This window comes from Fistularia commersonii, chromosome 25 (genome assembly GCF_037954325.1).
Source record: "Fistularia commersonii isolate RoL2024-O1a breed Wild chromosome 25, RoL_Fcom_v1.0, whole genome shotgun sequence".
Lineage (NCBI taxonomy): Eukaryota > Metazoa > Chordata > Actinopteri > Syngnathiformes > Fistulariidae > Fistularia > Fistularia commersonii.
In genome coordinates this window covers 12936919-12958246 of record NC_141308.1, presented here as the reverse complement: position 1 = coordinate 12958246, position 21328 = coordinate 12936919, and the positions used below count along the sequence as shown (strand labels likewise).

The window sequence follows — 21328 nt, the reverse complement described above, 5'->3', positions numbered from 1 at the left end:
GGAGGTGTGAATGACTGACTGTTTTCATATGACATTGGAATGAGAGGGTGAATTGTATGTCTCTATTAGAGGTGTACAGAGGGTGAATAGTTTTATCAATATAAATGAGAGGATGAATAGTTGTTAATCGTCATAAATTAAATTGTAAATTATTGTTTATCTTTTGAATGTGAGGGTGAATAGTTGTTTATCCTTATATTGTTTATCCTTATTAATGAGAGGGTGAAAAGTGGTTTGTTCCTATAAATAAGAGGGTGAATTGTTGTCTATCTTATTAATGTGAGTGTGAATTGTTGTTAATCTTTATAGATAAAATTGTGAATAGTTGTTTATCTTATGAATGAGAGGGTGAAAAAATGTTTGTTCTTATAAATAATTGTTTATCCTCGTATTGTTTGTCCTTATTAATGAGAGGGTAAATAGTTGTTTATCTTATGAATGAGAGGATGAAAAGTTGTTTGTTATAATAAATAAGTGGGTGAAAAGTTGTTAATCGTTATAAATTAAATTGTGAAAAGTTGTTTATCCTTATATTGTTTATCCTTATAAATTAGAGGGTTTATTATAAATGAAATGGTGAATAGTTGTTTGTTCTTTTAAATGAGAGGGTGAATAGTTGTTAATCGTCATAAATGAAATTGTGAATAGTTGTTTATCTTATGAATGAGGGGATGAAAAGTTGTTTATCCTTATATTGTTAATCCTTATTAATGAAATGGTGAATAGTTATTATCTTCTGAATGAGAGGGTGAATAGATGTTTGTTCTTATAAATAGTTGTTTATCCTTATATTGTTAATCCTTTTAAATGAAATGGTGAATAGCTGTATCTTCTGAATGAGAGGGTGAATAGTGTCTGCCTGATGCCAGCTGGCTTCGGCTCCAGATAAACATATATATAGTTATATAGTTATGCAGATAATGAATGAACGACTACAGAATGAATGAATTTTATTGCAATTTTAAAAATTCTACTCCTTTTATGGGGCGGAGGCGGGATTTTGGCTCCAAACTGCGCTGCAAACTTTCATCGCCTCCATCACACGTCGCCCGTCCGAATCCCCGGAGGAGTTTGATCAGTTGCGATAAATATAAATATGTATTTTGTGTAATTAAACGCCGGCCCGTGTGTTGCTACGGAGACGCATCCCGGACGCAAACCCCGGAGAAGGTGCTAATTGGTGGCCGTTTTTTCCTCCTCCTCCGCTGCCGCCGCTCTGAAATTCCCTTTTCTTTTTTTTTTTTAATTTTAATTTAATTTTGTAAGTCGCCAGTGATGAAAGGAGAAACTGGAAATGCATAAAAAGGAAACAAATAGGATCTGAGTGGCGTGATTCCCGATTCGGCGGCGGCGGCGGCGGCGGCGGCGGCGGCGGAGGGGGAGCGTCGCCTGAGAGTCCCGTTTGATTTCACCGTCCCGCCCACGGTGTCGCGCGTCGACACTTGCAAAGGATAAATCTTACGCGCAATTACCGATCTGACTGCGCGATTATCTTATCACACGACGATGAGCTAGAAAAGAAAAACACACGCACATACGCTACCCAGTTAGGGATGGCTGCTGGATCCAGCTAAAAAATAAAAAAGGTAACTTTTGAAAAAATCCACACATTGAAAATGCTGCAAAAAGAAAAGATGATTTATTTTACATGCAAAACAAAAATGGATGGGTTCTGAATAAAAAAATTTTTTTAAAAATCTTAAAAAGTCAAGATGAAAAAATCCACACACCAAAAATGCTGCAAAAAGAAAAGATGATTTATTTTACATTTAACACAAAAATTGATGGGTGCTGTAAAAAAAAATCTTAAAAAGGTGACTTGAAAAAATCCACACATTGAAAATGCTGCAAAAAGAAAAGATGATTTATTTTACATGCAAAAACAAAAATGGATGGGTTCCTGATAAAAAATAAAATAAAAAATCTTAAAAAGGGAAGTTGAAAAAATCCACACACCAAAAATGCTGCAAAAAGAAAAGATGATTTATTTTACATATAAAACAAAAATGGATGGATTCTGGATTTAAAAAATAACAAAAAATTTTAAAGATGACTTGAAAAAATCCTCGCACCAAAAATGCTGCAAAAAGAAAAGATGATTTATTTAACATACAAAACAAAAATGGATGGGTTCTGAATAAAAAAAAAATTTAAAAAATCTTAAAAAGTCAAGTTGAAAAAATCCACACACCAAAAATGCTGCAAAAAGAAAAGATGATTTATTTTACATTTAACACAAATATTGATGGGTGCTGTAAAAAAAATCTTAAAAAGGTGACTTGAAAAAATCCACACATTGAAAATGCTGCAAAAAGAAAAGATGATTTATTTTACATGCAAAACAAAAATGGATGGGTTCCTGATAAAAAATAAAATAAAAAATCTTAAAAAGGGAAGTTGAAAAAATCCACACACCAAAAATGCTGCAAAAAGAACAGATGATTTATTTTGAACATAAAAACAAAAATGGATGGGTGGTGGATTTAAAAAATAACAAAAAATTTTAAAGATGACTTGAAAAAATCCTCGCACCAAAAATGCTACAAAAAGAAAAGATGATTTATTTTATATGGAGATCAAAAATGGATGGATTCTGGATTAGAAAAATAAATAAAAATCTTAAAAGGCAAGTTGAAAAGATCCACACACCAAAAATGCTGCAAAAAGAAAAGATGATTTATTTTACATATAAAACAAAAATGGATGGGTTCTGGATTTAAAAAGAAAAAAAAAAAATTTAAGTTGACTTCAAAAAAATCCTTGCACCAGAAATGCTACAAAAAGAAAAGATGATTTATTTAACATGCAAAACAAAAATGGATGGGTTCTGGATAAAAATAAAAATAAAAAATCTTAAAAAGCTGAGTTGAAAAAATCCACACACCAAAAATGATGCAAAAAGAAAAGATGATTTATTTTACATTTAACACAAAAATTGATGGGTACTGGATAAAAAAAAAAATTTAAGTTGACTTGAAAAAATCCGCACACCAAAAATCAAAAATGCTCCAAAGAGAAAACATGATTTATTTTACATGCAAAACAAAAATGGATGGGTTCTGGATAAAAAAAATAAAATAAAAAAAAAATCTTAAAAAGTTAAGTTGAAAAAAAACCACACACCAAAAATGCTGCAAAAAGAAGAGATGATTTATTTTGAATATAAAAACAAAAATGGATGGGTGCTGGATTTAAAAAAAAACAACTAAAGTTGACTTGAAAAAATCCTCGCACCAAAAATGCTGCAAAAAAAAGAGATGATTTCTTTTACATGCAAAACAGAAATGGATGGGTTCTGGATAAAAAAAAAAAAAAAAATCTTAAAAAGCTGAGTTGAAAAAATCCACACACCAAAAATGCTGCAAAAAGAAAATATGATTTATTTAACATTTAACACGAAAAATGATCGGTGCTGGATAAAAAAAAAAAAAAAATTAAAAAGGCGACTTGAAAAAATCCACGCACCAAAAATGCTGCAAAAAGAAAATATGATTTATTTTACAAATAAAAACAAAAACTGATGGGTGCTGGATAAAAAAAAATAAATAAATTTAAGTTGACTTTTGAAAAGAATCTGTGCACTAAATGCTCCAAAAAGAAAAGATGGTTTATTTTACCTATAACACAAAAACTGATTGGTGCTGGAAAAAAAAAAGAAAAAAAAAATTTAAGTTGACTTGAAAAAATCTGCACGCCAAAAATGCTGCAACAAGAAAACATGATTTATTTTACATATAAAAACAAAAATGGATGGGTGCTGTATAAAAATGAAAATAAAAAAATCTTAAAAAGCTGAGTGAAAAAATCCACACACCAAAAATGCTGCAAAAAGTAGACGTTATTTATTTTTCATATAAAAACAAAAACTGTTGGGTGCTGGATAAAAAAAAAAAAAAAAAAATTTAAGTCGACTTGAAAAAAATCTGCTGAAAAAAAATCTGAAAAAAAAAACACAAAAATTAATGGCTGCTGGATAAATAAAAAAAAGGTTAAAAGTCAACTTTTGAAAAAATCTGCGCACCAAAAATGGTCCAAAAAGAAAAGATGATTTATTTTACATCTAACACAAAAAGATGCTTTCCGGAGCACGACAATAACACAGGCCCCGTTGTGTTTTTTGTTTTTGTTTACTTTGTGAAACAGTGGTTAAAAATCACGCCGGATTCAAAATGAATGAAAAACGACATGAAGGTGAGGACGTTTGTTTCTGTGTGTCAAGGTGTACAAGAAGAAGACGGAGACGGCCAAGAAGGAGTATCTGAAGCAGCTGGCCGCCTACAGGGCAAGTTTGGTATCGCAGGTAATATGCGCACACACACACACACACACACACACACACACACACACACACACACAGACATGTTTGTGGAGGCTCTCAGTCATCCAGGTCATTCTTGTCGAGCTCCTCTTGTCTTGGGTACTGGACTTGTATCCTCACTCTGGTGGGGTTACAAGTGAACAGGGAGGTTCCTTCGAACGACACCATGGTTTCATCTGGGTCCAGCCTGATCTGCTTGACCTTACTAGCAAAGTTCTGCGAATTCTGGATATTCCCTCGTGAATCTTTGGGAGTCTGTAGATGCAACCATACCAGGTTTCCCCTGGGTACACTCGATAAGAAAGAGGTTTCTCTTTGGCTGCGTCCTTTACCAGATGCTGTGGACAACTGACCACATTCTTCTTGTATGCGTTGGTCAGGTCCCGTATCAGGGTTTCATACGTTGTTGTGTCCCAGAGGATATGAAACCCTGAAACGGGATCCGACCAACGCATACAAGAAGAAAGTGGTCACTTGTCTACAGTTTTCTTGACAGCGGACCTCATCACGGCAACGGAAACAGCAAAACGCAACAACCACTTTTCCCACGTGTTTGGCGATGTTGTATGTGGCGGAGACGATTCTGCTGACCACGGGTCCGAGAGAAGCTCCCTCCTTGTCCACTCTAGAAAAGGAGGCAAAGGATGTAGACACACTACAGTAGAATTCTGTTGACAACTGACCAATTTCTTGTATGCGTTGGTTGAGTCCCGTTTCAGGGTTTCATACGTTGTTGTGTCCGTCAGATTGGACATCTTTGCTTGGTAATCCTTTGTACATCTACCTTTGTCGGCTGGGAGGATGGCGATGCTCTCAGAGCGCTGACTTCTCTTCAGGTGTCAGGTTGGACGGGGGTGGTTTGGCACTTGCGAGTGCCGCTGAGACCTCAGCTCAGCTTCTGTATCGGAAATTCGGAAATGTGATTGTTGCATCTTGCTGTTTCCGTTGCCGTGATGAGGTCCACTGTTGGGTAGACTGTAGACAAGTGACCAATCTCTTCTTGTATGAGTTAGTTGGGTCACGTTTCAGGGCTTCATATCCACTGGGATACAACATTTTAGGAAACCCTGAACCCGACAAACGCATACAAGAAGAAAGTGGTCAGCAGTCCACAGCATCTAGAAAAGGATCCATAGACAAACCTCTTTATTATCCACTGTACCCAAGAGAAACCCGGGTACTGTTGCATCTAGGGACTCCAAAAGATTCCCAAGGAGGGAGCAACTCCGTCACATACAACATCGCCAAACTGGCGGCAAAAGATTTTGTCACTTTTTTGTCGGCAACACCGTATCCAGAATTCGCAGGATTCGCCAGTAAGGTCAAGAAGATCAGCCATGATCTGTAAGAAACCACGGTGTCGTACGATGCAACCTCATCGTTCACATGTATCCCAACGTCGACTATCATCACAGCAGATTCAACATGAACACACACAAATATAATTTCTTCTATTCCTGCAGAGCTACAACGATCCATCTGAGATGAAGCCTCCTTTATCCTCCTCCGCTTCCTCCTCCTCCTCCTCTTCTTCTTCTTCGTCCTCCACCTCCATGTTCACCACCAAGCCCTCCGTCTACGGCGGCCACCCGGGCCCGCACCCTCTCCCGCCTCCCCAGCACCCGGGCATGTACATGTCGTACCCCCACCCGCCCGGCATCGCCCGCCACCCCTCAGGCCCCGCCCACCTGGCGGCGCCGCCGCCGCACCCCCAGATGCACCCGCAGCTCCAGGGCCTGACCTCCAGGGGGACGGTGCCTCGGCCCAGCATGGCCCCCCACCAGGGAGCCCTGCCGCTGGGCGGCGTGGTGCCGGCCTCCACCCCGCCCCACCAGGTCAGCCCCCCGCTCCACGGCCAGGCCCACCTGGGGGGGCTGCACAGCCCGCACCAGCAGCACCAGACGCTCGGAGGACACTCGCTGGCCATGACGCACACACAGGTTAGACACACTCCGTGACACACACGTATAACCGTTGTTGTTGTTGTTGTTGTTGTTGTTAGCGCGCTAGGCTAACTGGCGCGGTGGAGATTAGCCTCTTGTGAAAGTGAAAGTGAAAGTGAAAGTGGGTCAGGGAACGTCCGGGTGCAGTTCCACCTCCAGCCACCGGGTGGCAAGAAGGTTCCCTGTTCTGGTTCCAGTGGTGGGTTGGGATCTCCTCGGGTGGGGTCTCTGTCGTCCGACCAAGAAGATAGCAACTTCACGGACTCTGGATTGTCCACTGCTGATCTTCTTCAACCAGGTTTCTCTCCATGTTCTCCACCTGGTTTCGCTCCATGTTCTCCACTTTGCGTCATTTCCATGTTCTCCACCCTGGGTCATCTCCATGTTCTCTGCCTTGGGTTCTCTCCACGTTCTCCATGCTCTCCACCCTGGTATCTCTCCATGTGCTCCACCATGGTTTCTCTCCATGTTCTCCACCTAGTTTCTCTCCATGTTCTCCTCTTAGTTTCTCTCCATGTTCTCCATGTTCTCCACCCTGGGTCATCTCCATGTTCTCTGCCTTGGGTTCTCTCCATGTTCTCCATGTTCTCCACCTGGTTTCACTCTGTGTTCTCCACCTTGCGTCATCTCCATGTTCTCCACCTGGTTTTGCTCCATGGTCTCTGCCTTTGGTTCTCTCCATGTTCTCCATGCTCTCCAACTAGTTTCTTTCCATGTTCTCCACCCTGGGTCATCTCCATGTTCTACACCCTGGGTTCTCTCCATGTTCTCCATGTTTTACACCTGGTTTCGCTCCATGTTCTCCACTTTGGTTCTCTCCATGTTCTCCACCTTGTGTCATCTCTATGTTCTTCACCTGGTTTCTCTCCATGTTCTCCACCTAGTTTCTCTCCATGTTCTCCACCCAGTTTCTCTCCATGTTCTCCAACTGGTTTTGCTCCATGTTCTCTGCCTTGGGTTCTCTCCATGTTCTCCATGTTCTCCACCCTGAGATCTCTCTGTGTTCTCCATGTTCTCCACTCTGAGTTCTCTCCGTGTTCTCCACCCTGGGTCATCTCCATGTTCTCAAACATTGGGTCATCTCCATGTTTTCCACCTGGTTTCGCTCCATGTTCTCCACTTTGGGTTCTCTCCATGTTCTCCACCCTGTGCCATCTCTATGTTCTCCACCTAATTTCTCTCCATGTTCTCCACCTTGCATCATCTCCATGCTCTCCACCCTGGGTTCTCTCCGTGTTCTCCACCCTGGGTCATCCCTATGTTCTCCACATGGTGTCTCTCCATGCTCTCCACCCTGGTTTCTCTCAATGTTCTCCACCCTGGGTCATCTTCATGTTCTCCACCCAGTTTCTCTCCATGTTCGCCCCCTTGGGTCACCTCCATGTTCTCCACCTGCTTTCTCTCCATTTTCTCCACCCTGAGTCATGTCCATGTTCTCTATGTTCTCCACCCAGTTTCTCTCCATGTTCCCCACCTGGTTTCCCCATCTTCATCGAGATGGCCATTGATTGAACATCTCCAAACGCAGCCCGGTGATTGACATCTCACCTGTCCAGTGGGGTTAAACCCCGCCCCTCAGCCGATGTCATCAGGGGATAGGCTCCGCCCCCTTTCACATACGTTCACCCAGCTCCCGAGCTAGAAGATGCTCCCCTTCCATCTTCTCCCCCCCCTCCTTCCACCGCTTAGAGTGAACAAAAGTGAAGCAGGAAAAGAAGAGCGAGCGCTGACAGAGCTCCAGAAGTTTCCTGGGCGAGGAGCGAGCGGCGCTGGGGGAGGGGAGGAGGAGAGCGGGGAGACAAAGGAGGCAGATGGGGTCTTTGTGGAGGAGTGAAGGAGAAGAATTTGCCCAACAATGGATGAATAGGTGAGGTAGAGGAGGAGAGGGGGAGAACCCAACCACCTGCTGTCCTCCTCTTTCTCCCCTTTCACACACAACACTCAGATTAACTTCCCTTTCAGCACCCGTCTCACACACACACACACACACACACACACATGCACGTATACACCCCGCCTCGGACGGTGTGTAAACAGACAGCTGCGGACATCGGTCGTGCTCGCGGATACACACATGTGACTTGTTACACATGTGCACACACACGCACACACACGCACACACACTGCAGAAATGGACTGTGAAAAAAAACTGAAACAAAACAAAAAAAAATAAAATTGGTGTTTGGACCTCCCACCAGCAGGGGGCGCTGTTTGAAGGCCCCAAGGTTCTGGCTGACCTCCTGACATCGCTCCAGGCGGTCAGGCTGATGGAGGCGGCCAGTTGTTTAATTATCCCAATGACACAAACACACACACACACACACACACACAACCACACACACACACACACACACTGCAGAAATGGACTGTGAAAAAAAAACAAAACACAACAAAACAAAAAAAAAAAATTGGTGTTTGGACCTCCTACCAGCAGGGGGCGCTGTTTGGAGGCCCCAAGGTTCTGGCTGACCTCCTGACACCGCTCCAGGCGGTCAGGCCAATGGAGGCGGGCTGTTGTTGTTTTATTATCTCAATGACACACACACACACACACACACACACACACACACACAGCAGAAATGGACTGCAGAATAAAAAAAAAAAAAAAAAAAAGAAACTTGGTCTCTGGACCTCCTGCCAGCAGGGGGCGCTGTTTGGAGGTACCCAGGTTCTGGCTGACCTCCTGACCCTCCATTGGGGGGGTCGGGTTGATGGAGGCGGGTGAAACAGCGCCCTCCGTGGACCGTTGGCGATACCACAGTCAGTTGTAGGCTTTCACGCACACACACACACACACACACACACACACACGAGCCCCCACCCTGAAAGGTGTGTAAACAGAGAGCTGCAGATGTCGGTTGTGCTTGTTGATACACACATGCGATTTGTATGTGTGTGTGTGTGTGTGTGTGTGTGTGTGTGTGTCAGAGCAGCGGGGGTCGCTGCCCATCTTCCGCCGTGAGCTGAAAACGCACATCTTCACCAAGCACTACCCCACTAATCGCACCAAGGCTCCCCACACCCCAAAAAACACACAAAAAAACAAAGAAATTAAAGTTAATACTACATGGTTTTGAAATTGCTATTTGGTAGAGTGGTGACTTCTGAATAACAACTACTGGTACTTTGGATCTTGTTATTGAATTGCAGTTTTTATAAGTCGCTTTGGATAAAAGTGACTGCTAAATAACTGTAATGTAATGTAATGTAGTGTGTGTATAGAGGCGCGCAAACACATATACACAACGCAGAAATGGACTGCAAGAAAAACCAAAACAAAACAAACAAAAATATTGTCCTTTGGACCTCCTGCCAGCAGGGGGCGCTGTTTGGGGGTGCCTGTTTCCTTGCTGATTTCCCCTGCAGAGCAAGGGAGGTACTGCGGTCAGTTGTCAGTTGTCGTTACACTACCACCACACACACACACACACACACACACACACACACACACACACACACACAGGCACACTCACACAACATGAGTCCCCGCCCCGAATGGTGTGTAAACAGACAGCTGCGGACATTGGTCATGCTCTTGGATACACGCACACATACACACTGAACATGCAAACAAAAACACACACACACACACACACACACACACACACACACACACACTGCAGCAATGGATTTCCTGCCAGCAGGGGGCGCTGTTCTGAGGTCTGGGTGAAATGGCGCTCCCTGTAGATTGCGAGCGGTACTAAAGCTCTCAGGTGGTTTTATTGCGTGTAGCTGTGTAGAAACACACACACACACACACACACACACACACACACACACTCACACATACACACAGACACAGGACACGAGCCCCCCCTCTGAACAGTGTATAAACAGAAAGCTGAAGACATTGGTCTTGCATGTGGATACACACATGTGACTTGTGCGTGTGTGTGTGTGTGTGTGTGTGTGTGTGTGTGTGTGTGTGTGTGTGTTCACAAACAGGTTGTCAGGTTGTTTGTTGCTGTGGTTCCTTGTTTGTTGCTGTGGTAGAAGCACACACACATACACTCACGAGACGAGCCCCCGCCCAGAATGGTGTGTAAACAGATAGCTGCAGACATCGGTTGTGCTCGAGGATACACACATGCATCTCCTGCAACACACACACACACACACACACACACATACACACACACACGCACACACAAACACGCATGCAAACACACACACACACACACACTGTAGAAATGGACTGTTTGGCTTTCAGATTGTTTATTTTATTGTGTGTAACTGTTACACTACCACCACACACACACACACACACACATCCACACACACTTACACTCACACACACTCAATATCTGTTGAGTGTTTTCTTCGGAGAGAAAACATTACAATAACACTAAGACAGGGTTGGGCAATTATTTAGGCTGTCGGGACACAGTTTTTATTTAATTTTAATGCAATTTAATGCCAATTAGGTATCATCATATACATTTCAATTTAAATATTTACATTTGGGGGCATTTTTATTTCAACTTTAAAAATGTTAATGATCATAAAAATCTACCGATAATATTTTGTTTGAAATCATCCATACAAAATTAAATGAAAGGAAAATATTCAAAGAAAATAGTTTGGCGGGGTTGAATGAAAAAAAAAAAAAAATTAAATTAAAAAAAAAAAAAAAAGTTTGTGAATTTGTGTTTTTTGGGACCTGTTTTTTTTTTTCTTTTGTCATCTCGCCGATCTTAACCTTCCCCCGACATCTCGCCCCGTCCCAGGCTTACCCGCTGCCCCTGCAGTCCGACTACCAGCAGATAGGGGGCGCCATGATCAACGGCGGGGCCGTGATGTCGCCGTCGGTCGACTACCACCAGCTGGGCCGACACACGCCCAACCACCAATTGCCTCTGGACTGGGGCAGCGATTACCATGGCAACGGGTGAGTGACAGGCTCGGATTAGGACGTACGCGGCTTGAATTTACACACTCTTTTTTCCAGGACTTGAACGCATCGTCCCTGAGACTCGCCGCTGTTCTTTTGACAGTTTATAAAAATAAAATAACACATCCTTGATGTGAAGGGATGAAATATTCTTATGAAATACTTTGTTCTTTGCATCGTTCAATATGATGACAATAAAATCACACAAAAATGAAAAAACACACTCCAGGCTGATCCAACGTTGATGTAATGTCCGTAAAACAACAAGTGGAAAGTTTGATTTCACACAAGTGTGTTAAGTGTTCATTTTTTTTGAGCAGTATCAAATGCTACATTTCAGGTTTTTATTCTGTTAAATCAGGCTGTATCTTTATACTGGGTTATATAAATGTTCTCAAAAATCAGTCCTGCATCTTGTGTATGGATTCTTGTTGTGCTTATAATTATAATTTATCATTTATAATAATAATATTGACCTCCAACCACTTATGTGGTCAACTGCGTTCAAACATTGGTAGAAATGTTTTAGATGTTTTGCCAAGGGATTAAAAAAAAAAACCCTCGAGTTGAGTATTTGTTTATTTTTATTAAGTATTTGTGTACTAATTGAAGGTGTTTAGCAGCATACAAATAATACGCAATGCACATATCATATTGCAAACATTTGCATACCAGTCACTTAGCAGAAAAAAAATATTATAATACTACAAATAATCAATGCAGTAAAAAAAAAATGAATTCAAAAAATAAATGATTTAAAAAATAATTCAAAAAAAAATATATCTTTAATATATATATGTTATAAAACTTAAGATGTATACATATTATATATGTGCCTTATAATAAGTAATGCTGTGTGTGTTAAGCTCTGCAAAATATGGTACTTTAACGTATTTTGTTTGTTTATTGTGCACTTTACTGTTAATGTGCACTTTATTATCATTATTATTTTGTTAATTTCATGACACAGCGGGAAAAGTGAGAAATGTTGATTCGTCTGCATATCTAGTGCATGCCGAGAAATCGACAAGAAAACTATGAATCCAAAGTCATTTTTTTTTAAATAAAAAGATGTTTTTTTTAATTTAAAAAAAAAAAAAAAAAAAAAAAAAAGGGAAAATCAACTATATCTCCAGCCTGGTTCAGGAACGTTTTGAGGTTTTTAAAATCGAACCAAATGCAAAAATGTTTCTGAACGTTTCCTCCTCTTCCTCCTGCAGGGGGCTCCAGCGAGACAAGCCTCTGTACCTGAGCTAATCTCCACATAAAGACTCACCAAACATCAGCCAAGTCCTTCGGCCGCCCCCTCCTCCCCCTCCACACACACACACACACACACACACACACACAGACAAACACACAGGTGGATTGGCCAGATACGAAGATAGACACTTCCCGGACTACCCAGAGGAGCTCCTGCATGCTGATTGGTCGAAACCGTTGTTTCCTGCTGACGGTCCGAATTGTAAGCGCGCGAGCGTGTGTGTGTGTGTGTGTGTGTGTGTGTGTGTGTGAGGAGCAGGTAGATGTAAATACCACAGGTGAACTTCTGTCTGCAGCTCACTTCCTGTCTCTGTAGGATGGAGGGGGGATTCATTGTTTTCATTGATATTCATATTTATCGGAACCCCCCCCCTTTAAGCGTGTGAACACACACACACGCACACACACACACACGCACACACACGCACACACTCCAGCGGCGATAATAAGCAGGTTAGGATCAACATGGAGCCGCCTGGTTTAGCCCTTAAAAACCAGGAAATGACTAATTTGTTAGAAGAAATATAGAAAAGAAACAAAATCACCCCCTACCATCTATGTGTGTGTGTGTGTGTGTCTGTGTATGTATGTGTGTGTGTGTGTGTGTGTGTGTGTGTGTGTGAAAGAGGAGCGCTGGCTCGGGTTGCATGGTCTCTCCTGTCATCTCTGTGCACAGAGGCTATTTAAGAATATAACTGTTGCTTGGTCGGCCGTGTTTCAATGTTTTGTTTTTTTTTTTATAATTTTATTTTTTAAAAATCTGGTTTTGTTTTAGTGTTGACGCTGATGACAAAGGACGCGTCTCCTCATCTCTGTACCTCTTTGTATTTTGCGTGGGGTTTTCATTTGGCAGATGGAAGGACTCCGGGCGACGACGACGACTATGAAGATTTTCTTATTTTTAGATTCTGAAAAATGTGTTTGAGAATAAAGTCCGTGCTGCATTCAGGTGCAGTCGTTACTCCGAACGCCGACACCTCTGACTGTTGCTTTGAGTGGCGTTTGTAGTCCAAAAAAAAAAAAAAATATGAAAATACAGCCAGCAAATTGGCAATTCGCCTTATTCTTTCATTCATGATCGACACCAGGTGTGCACACGCTTCAAAACAAATCATAACAAAATCAAAACAATCTACCTGCATAAAAACACAAAACATATATTTATATATAAATATATCGAGAGTTTTTTATATGTACATTATATGTTGGTGTACCTGCATGAACTCATTTTGCACAATACAAGAATTGATAATGATGATTTCAGGAATCCGCTCAGGATGTAGCTACCGCTAGCCGGCCTCCAGCGCGCTTCCAAATGCTAATCATTAAACGGTATGAGAATCTAATGATCTTCATGTGGGAAAAAGCTTACATATATCAGAACTTAAATCAATTCTTATTTTAGTTCCTTCACCATTCTCCTCTTCAGCTCGGTGTTGTAGTTTTTATTTACGCATTTCCCTTTGATATAGCGATGGTAGACTAGCAGACAAAGCAAACACACTCGGAAAATTATATCGTAAAAAAAAAAAAAAAAAAAATCATCCTTCCCCTCCTTTGGAATTGATAAGTTCCACATATTTTATACCTCGATTTAATACCCTTCCTTTAATTTAAAAGAAATAAACTTGAGGATAATGAGGTAACTCGCTAGCTTGCTGGAATTTAGCGCTTAGCGCCATTGTATGCGCATACATAGTGAGCCAAAAAGGTTGAGGACGGATGAAAGGATGACAAATTTTAATGGCTAATGACTATTTAATGAATATTTTAATAATCCCATTTGCTTTACCCGCGCTACCTTTGCGATCGACCGGTAGATCACGATCGATGTATCGGACACCCCAGATCCACGGTGTTTATCTTGCGCTCATGGTCGTAGGGCCACTGGAGCCAATCACAGCTGTTGTTGTTCACCTTAGACCAATCACAGGGCTGCATATAGAGCCATGCAACCACTTCCGTCTCATTCAAACATATGGACATATAAGTCCACACACCTCATATAGAGATAAACAACCATTCACTGCAATTTATGCAAAAATTAAATTCAAATGTTTGGAGGCCAGTTGGGGGGTTTTGGAAACATATTGATTAAATGTTTTTATACAAACACACACATTCATCAACTTGGCTTTTTGTGTGTCTTCAAACCCTGTTTGACCCATTTTCTTCAGCATCCCTTCATCAGTTACCAATATTTACTCTTACATAAGTATAAATAATGAGAAAAAAAATGGTTTAAAATTTTGATTGGATTTGAAAGAGTAATGATGAGATTTCAGTTGGGTTTGCGATATTTTTAAATTTATTAGTGTGTCTGCACAAATCTCACAGCTGTGCACTTTCTGTGCATTTTGTGCATCTTATTTGCAAAAAAACAAACAAAAAAAATTGCATATAAGCCCTCTGGACGTGGCAGCCAAATACTGCTTCCCAGTGGCTGCGATGGGAACTGAAATAAAAATAGTAATAAAACAAAATAAAACATAATAATAATTACATTATCATTATTATTTATTAAAAGGTGACATAGACACTTTTCTGTCAATATAATATCAATATCTGAAAAAATAAACGCATGAATCCAATTGGATTTTCAAGTTGATGAATATTCTCATGTTGCCTCTGAATGAAGCTCGATATTACCATCTAGCGGCCACAGTGGGAACAAATAATCAAATATTGACTTGCTTTGTAAAATAAATAAAAATAATTAAAAAAAAGAATTTTAATTCACGTTCTACACCTCTAAACGAGTACTTAAGAGTGTAATAAATATAGTTTTAAGGAGTCTTATCATGGTGTAATGCCCACTCCCACCACAAGGTGGCAGTAATGAGTCAGCGCTGTTGTTTGTCAACCGCAAAACAGCTGCAGAAGAAGAAGCCCCCGGGGAAGTAGTTTGAAGTGGAGATTGGAGAACAAATAATCGATTATAAGTTATCGATAAATACAGGCGGAGCATCCAGCATGTCTGGCCGCAGGCTGATGCGCGCTGTCCTAGTGTCAGAATTTGGTGCCCCGTCGGTCCTCCGTTTGCAAGCCGACGTGACGGTGCCGCAGCCCGGACCCCGCCAGGTGAGCCCACCCGGTCCGCTAGCCGGTGCCCGGATGTAGCTCCACAGCTAACGGGCTAAATCCAGGAAAAATTATATAAAGTAATACATTTAACTTCAAAATAAATCCAGTTCATTCGTGATTTAAATGTAAAACAATTCACTCTCAAATTTCACTTCCTGTTTGGGTTATGTTTATGAAAGTTACTACTTTTTGAAAGTTCCTAGTGGGTTTACCTGAGCTACACTTAGTGGGGATATTAAGTTAAGATAAGGGGAAACTATTTTGTTACAGAAGCCTAAGTTATAATGTCAATAAATATGATATAAATTGACAGAAAATTATTTATTTTATTTAACAATCCGTAGAAAAATTCCCACATTTAATCCAGATTCAATTACTTAAATAGCATAGAATTGTTGTCAATGAAGTCAATTTTATCATCAGTACTGCCATATATTTACACATACAGAGCATTGGAATATTGTTATTCTAAGACCCACGGTGCAAAAGTGCAAAAAAAAATTGTCACAGAATAATGGTGGTCAATTTGCAAGTGTTATTTGCAGACCCTATGTCCTCTATTGTAAGTCGCTTTGGATAAAAGTGTCAGCCTATTGTAATGTAATGTCAATGAACCAGAATTCAATAAAATAGTTTGCAGAGTTGTTTTGAGGAGGTCACAGGGGTCATGATGGTGCCTCTGCACCCCGCAGGTGCTGATCCGCGTCCACGCTTGCGGCGTGAATCCCGTGGAGACCTACATCCGTGCAGGGTCGTACCCTCGCCGGCCCCCCCTGCCCTACACCCCGGGCTCCGACGTGGCCGGCGTGGTGGAGTCGGTGGGCGCCGGCGTCACGGCGGTGAAGGTGGGTCACCTTTGGGAATCAAAGGTTCCAGATGATTGACTTGTAGAAATGAGAGATTGTTTGCAAAGGGTGTTGGTGGCGGGCAGCGAAATCGCAGCACCTGTTAAAGTCCAGCTCGCAAACATGCAGGAAGTAAAATGTGAATAGTTATGAATAGTTATGCTGTGTTTTTTTTCCATACTGTTATCTATTCTCATCCTTATTGTTGTTGTTGTTCACTCTGCTGTCGATTTATTTGTGGTTGTCTTTTGCTATCTTTTAATTGTCTCTCTATATTTAGCCCCATTTTTATGATACTATAATAGTTGTGCTGCCGTGACAAAAAAATATTTTCCGAATGGGGATCAATTAAGTATATCTTGTCCTATATCAGTGTTTGAAAAAAGAAAAAACACACACATTCACTGCCAAGTCAGGGATGGGTGCCGCATCGAAAAAGTCAACTCAATAGAGGTTTGATTATTATTTTTATTTTATATTATATTGAAGTATTTACATTTTTATTCATATTATCTATTGTACAAACTTATAGTTTGCAAAAGTATAGTTCTTATATTTTATGTTGTATACATTTTTTGTATTATACTTTTAATATTTTTATTCATTTTACAACCTTATAGTGCCAAAAAATATTGCTCAAAGTTTCTTGCATTATGTTTATTATATTATATGGAGCAGAAAATAGCAAAGACATCCACAAATAAATAGCTTGTGAGGAGCAAGCGAGTGTAAACTGTGTGTGTGTGTGTGTGTGTGTGTGTCAGTCAGGTGACCGCGTGTTCACATCCGCCACGGACAGCGGCGGCTACGCCGAGTTCACCGTGGCGACAGACGACTGTGTCCACAAACTTCCCGACGCCCTGGACTTCAACCAGGGAGCCGCCATCGGCATCCCGTACTTCACGGCCTACAGGGCGCTGTTCCACAAGTAAGAGCCCCCGGTTACCACGGTAACGGGAAGCTCTGCAGAAGGTCCGCAGGAGAACCTCCAACTCAGGCCGCTGTTTTTGCGTCCCAGAGCTCGAGCGAAGCCCGGAGAGACGGTCCTGGTCCACGGAGCCAGCGGAGGGGTGAGGAAGTCCGTCCGGGTCCACCAGCCAGGTTGAAGGGATCTCCTCAATGTTTGTGTGTGTGTGTGTGTGTGTGTGTGTGTGTGTGTGTGTGTGTGTGTGTGTGTGTGTGTGTGTGTGTGTGTTGAAGGTGGGCGTGGCAGCGTGCCAGCTGTCCCGCGCTCTGGGTCTCCGGGTGCTGGGGACGGCGGGGACGGACGACGGGATGAAGATGGTTCTCAACAACGGAGCTCACCTGGCTTTTAATCACAGAGAGGAAGGGTACACCGACAGAGTCATGGTACACACACACACACACACACACACCTGGTAATTATATAAAAATAATGTTTTTTAAAAAAAAAATTCGAACCTAATTTTTATTTAATTTTTCTCTTTATCAATGACAGGTACAAAAATAAATGAAAAAAAAAATTAAAAAAAAATGCTTGAAGGCATCAGAAACCTTCTTCCAAAATAAACTTAGTTTGGGGCAAAGCCAAACTACAAGATGGAAAATTAGACTATTGTAATAAAGTTCTTTATCTTCTATAATGCAATTAAAAAAAAAAAAAAAACTTTTTAATGATATTCTAATATTTTGAGATAGGATTTTTGAGTGTTTATAAGATGTAAGCCATAATCAGCGATTTTTAAATAATAAAAGGCTTGCAATATTTCAGTTGATTTGTAATGAATGTATGACATTTTTGTTTTTTGGAATTGCATTGCAGAAGATAAAGAACTTTAAGAATAAGAATAAGAGCAACTTTATTCATCCTGAAGGAAATTGTTGTGCCAGAGTTTCAAGTAAAACATAACAATAATAAATAATAGTAGGAAATTGTATAAATAGTAAAAAAAAAAGGGGGGGGGGAAATAAGAAATACAAATAAAAAAAATTATGTCAAAGTCAAGGCTATAAAGTGTTTTAAGGTCTGAAGTGCAAAGATTCTGACAGTCCTGTGTATATGTGTGTGTGTGTGTGTGTGTGTTTGGTCGCCATTAATTACAACATGTCGGCCCCATCTTAGCTATTATTTCTGGTGTTCTGAAAAACCGAATCATTACTTTGCACTTAAATTCTCTCCAGGAGTTTGAATTTGTGGTTCCAATGTGCCTCAATGCATTTCTCTTCCCAGGTTTCCATCGGTATGGCAATGTTCATTTCCGCCTCCCATCTCTCTGTTGGGAGTTATGTATATTTGTAGATAAAAATATACTATATAGCTTACCCATTAGATGGTTTTTCCCACTCCCTTTTTTTGTTGTCTGGAAAGATCTTAACTGTAGATATCTAAATCAGTCTGTCTTTGGGGGATCAAATTCTTTTGTCAGCTGTTCAAATGTTTTAAGATTGTCATCAACAACCCAGATTTTCAAGGCATTTTATGCAGATTTAGATCGGGGATGTCAAACTCGTTTTTGTCCGGGGGGCCACATATGGCCTAATTTGATGTCAAGGGAAGCCGGGCCAGTAAAATCATAGTGTGATTGTATTTGCTTTTGTAGACCTAGATAAAGTAATGACAGGGTGCCGAGAGAGGAATCCAGGTGTTGTATTAGGAAATGTGGAGTAGCAGAAAAGTATGTTAGACTGGTGCAGGACATGTATGCTCACCGTGATGCATTAGTGAGGTGTGCTGTAGGGGTAACAGAAGTTCACGGTGGAGGCGTTATATAAAAAAGTTAAAAAAAAGTACTAATTTTAGACAATGTATGTTTGATGGTGCAGGACATGTATGCTCGCTGTGAGAAAGTGGTGAGGGATCAGCTCTGAGGCCCTTCTTGTTTGCAGTGGAGATGGACAGGCTGACAGATGAGGTTAGACAGGACTCTATGGACCATGATGTTTTCAGAGGACATTGTGAACTGTAGTGAGAGTAGGGAACAGGTTGAGGAACATCTAGAGAGGTGGAGGTATGCTCTGGAAAGGAGAGGAATGGAGGTTTGTCACAGCAAGACAGAGTATATGTTTGTGAATGAGAGGAACTCGGGAAGGAACGGTGAGGCTACAGGGAGTGGAGATTGAGAAGGTGGAGGATTTCAGGTACTTGGGGTCAACAGACCAGAACGTCGGAGAGTGTGGAAAAGAGGTGAAGAGACGGGTTCAATCAGGTTGGAATGGGTGGAGAAAAGTGTCAGGGGTACGAAGAGAAAGAAGAACATCAGCCAGAATGAAAGGAAAGGTGGAGGAGACAGTGGTGAGACCAGCGATGTTGTATGGACTAGAAACATCTACAATGACCAAAAGACAGGAGGCAGAGCTGGAGGTCGCAGAGATGGAGATGTTGAGCTTCTCTTTGGGAGTGACCAGGATGGAGAGGATCAGGAATGAGTCCTTCAGAGGGACGGCACATGTTAGATGTTTTGGAGAGAAGGTCAGAGATGGTAGGGTCATGGACAGAGGAGGGATAGTGAAGACATTGGAAGATGGATGCTGGAATTGGAGGTCTAGAGGAAGACCAAAGAGAAGATGGATGGACGTTGTGAGAGAGGACCTGAAGGTAGTTGGTGTGAGAGAGGAGGATCCAGAGAATAGGGTGAGATGGAGAAGGTAGATTTTCTTTGGTGACCCCTGAGGGGAAGTCTCATCGTGGCACCGATACTTGCTGCATCCTCACCGAGCGTACGGGTTTCTTATTAACCTCAACCAAATAATAAAAAGTGGTCAATTTTCCCTGGAAAACCCTAAACTCCACGTCCACTTTTGTCTTATTTGACAACCAAGGTTGTCGGGGCCAAACGGAAAAACAGGTACATTTTTAAAAAGAAGTAAAAATGCTATTTACAGACCCAAAAGCTGCATTGCTGCTATCTGCTGAAATTTCACAAAGTGTTTTATTCACATTTTTATTTTAAAGCTCATGATTTTTATGTATTTTTTCAAATTGTAGATAAATTCCACGGGCCGGGTCGGACCCCCTGGCGGGCTGGTACCGGCCCGCGGGCCGTACGTTTGACACCCATTACATTTTGATAAAAGTGGAGTGTAAGCTCTCGTTCTGTGTGTGTGTGTGTGTGTGTGTGTGTGTGTGTGTGTGTGTGTGTGTGGCAGGAGGCCACAGCGGGCCGCGGCGTGGACGTGATAGTGGAGATGCTCGCCAACGTCAACCTGAGCAACGACCTGCAGATGTTGGCCTACGGAGGACGCGTCCTGGTCCGTGTCTCATCCGCATTTGCTTAAAACAATTAAAGTGTGTGAAGCGATTAACTCCAGTGTGTGTGTGTGTGTGTGTGTGTGTGTGTGTGTTGTGCAAACTCCCTCCGCAGGTCGTGGGCTCCAGAGGCTCCATCGAGGTCAACCCCAGGGACGCCATGGCGAAGGAGAGCAGCGTCATGGGAGTGGCCGTCTTCTTCGCAACCCCGGTAACACACACACACACACACACACACACACACACACACTCACACACCAGCTGACCTCTCGTCCCGCTGCAGGAGGAGAAGAAGGAGTGTGCCGCTCTCCTCTTCGCCGGGATGGAGGCTGGCTGGCTTCGCCCCGTGGTCGGCGCCCGCTACCCGCTGGAGGAAGCCGCTCAGGCCCACCGTGACATCATCGAGTCGCCGGGGGCAACGGGGAAGATGGTCCTGACCGTGTGACGGAAGTGGCCAATCAGACGCAGCCGCCAGGTTTTGTCGCTGGGCGGTTATGTTTGCTAGCTTAACTGAATGAACGTCCCCTTGAAATCATGGAAAAAATATAGATGTATATTTCTATAAATATATAAGATAAAGGCGACGCTTTAAAAATCATCCGGACCCACAAATCAATATATTGATCCAACTGTTCCACACAAGTTGTTATGTAACAAGGAGGCGTTCATAGGCCGCCATCTTTGCGCCGGATCTGGTTTTGCCTTTTTCCCGCTGCAAAGTCCGATCAGTAATAAATTGATAAATAATCAATAAATGATGTATTTATTTGTTGCGTT

The 21328-nt window shown here is 41.9% G+C and overlaps 2 protein-coding genes across 3 annotated transcripts in view; both read left to right on the top strand.

Annotated features, from left to right (window-relative positions):
* tox (thymocyte selection-associated high mobility group box) overlaps positions 1-13383 on the top strand; it is a 39340-nt gene extending 25957 nt beyond the window's left edge. For both annotated transcript variants that reach the window (XM_086172650.1, XM_086172649.1), the window contains exons 7-10: positions 4220-4300; positions 5782-6258; positions 10989-11149; positions 12373-13383. In XM_086172650.1, the coding sequence (XP_086028776.1) occupies positions 4220-4300; positions 5782-6258; positions 10989-11149; positions 12373-12409 (756 nt within the window). In that variant the 3' untranslated portion in view covers positions 12410-13383. The remainder of the gene's footprint in view (positions 1-4219; positions 4301-5781; positions 6259-10988; positions 11150-12372) is intronic.
* Positions 13384-15298: 1915 nt separating this feature from the next.
* On the top strand, positions 15299-21306 carry cryz (crystallin, zeta (quinone reductase)). Its single transcript, XM_086172648.1, has 8 exons — positions 15299-15496; positions 16192-16344; positions 17109-17272; positions 17363-17414; positions 17545-17694; positions 20452-20553; positions 20667-20762; positions 20835-21306. The coding sequence occupies exons 1-8, from the start codon at positions 15389-15391 to the stop codon at positions 20994-20996; spliced, it is 987 nt and encodes a 328-aa protein (XP_086028774.1). The 5' UTR covers positions 15299-15388; the 3' UTR covers positions 20997-21306.
* The last annotated feature ends 22 nt before the right edge of the window (positions 21307-21328 follow it).

Excerpts from the sequence above, each read along its gene's own strand:
- cryz (XM_086172648.1), top strand. The coding sequence starts at position 15,389 with ATGTCTGGCCGCAGGCTGATGCGCGCTGTCCTAGTGTCAGAATTTGGT. Across the intron at positions 17,273-17,362 it reads TACAGGGCGCTGTTCCACAA|AGCTCGAGCGAAGCCCGGAG; the intron begins GTAAGAGCCCCC and ends TTTGCGTCCCAG. Across the intron at positions 17,415-17,544 it reads TCCACGGAGCCAGCGGAGGG|GTGGGCGTGGCAGCGTGCCA; the intron begins GTGAGGAAGTCC and ends TGTGTGTTGAAG.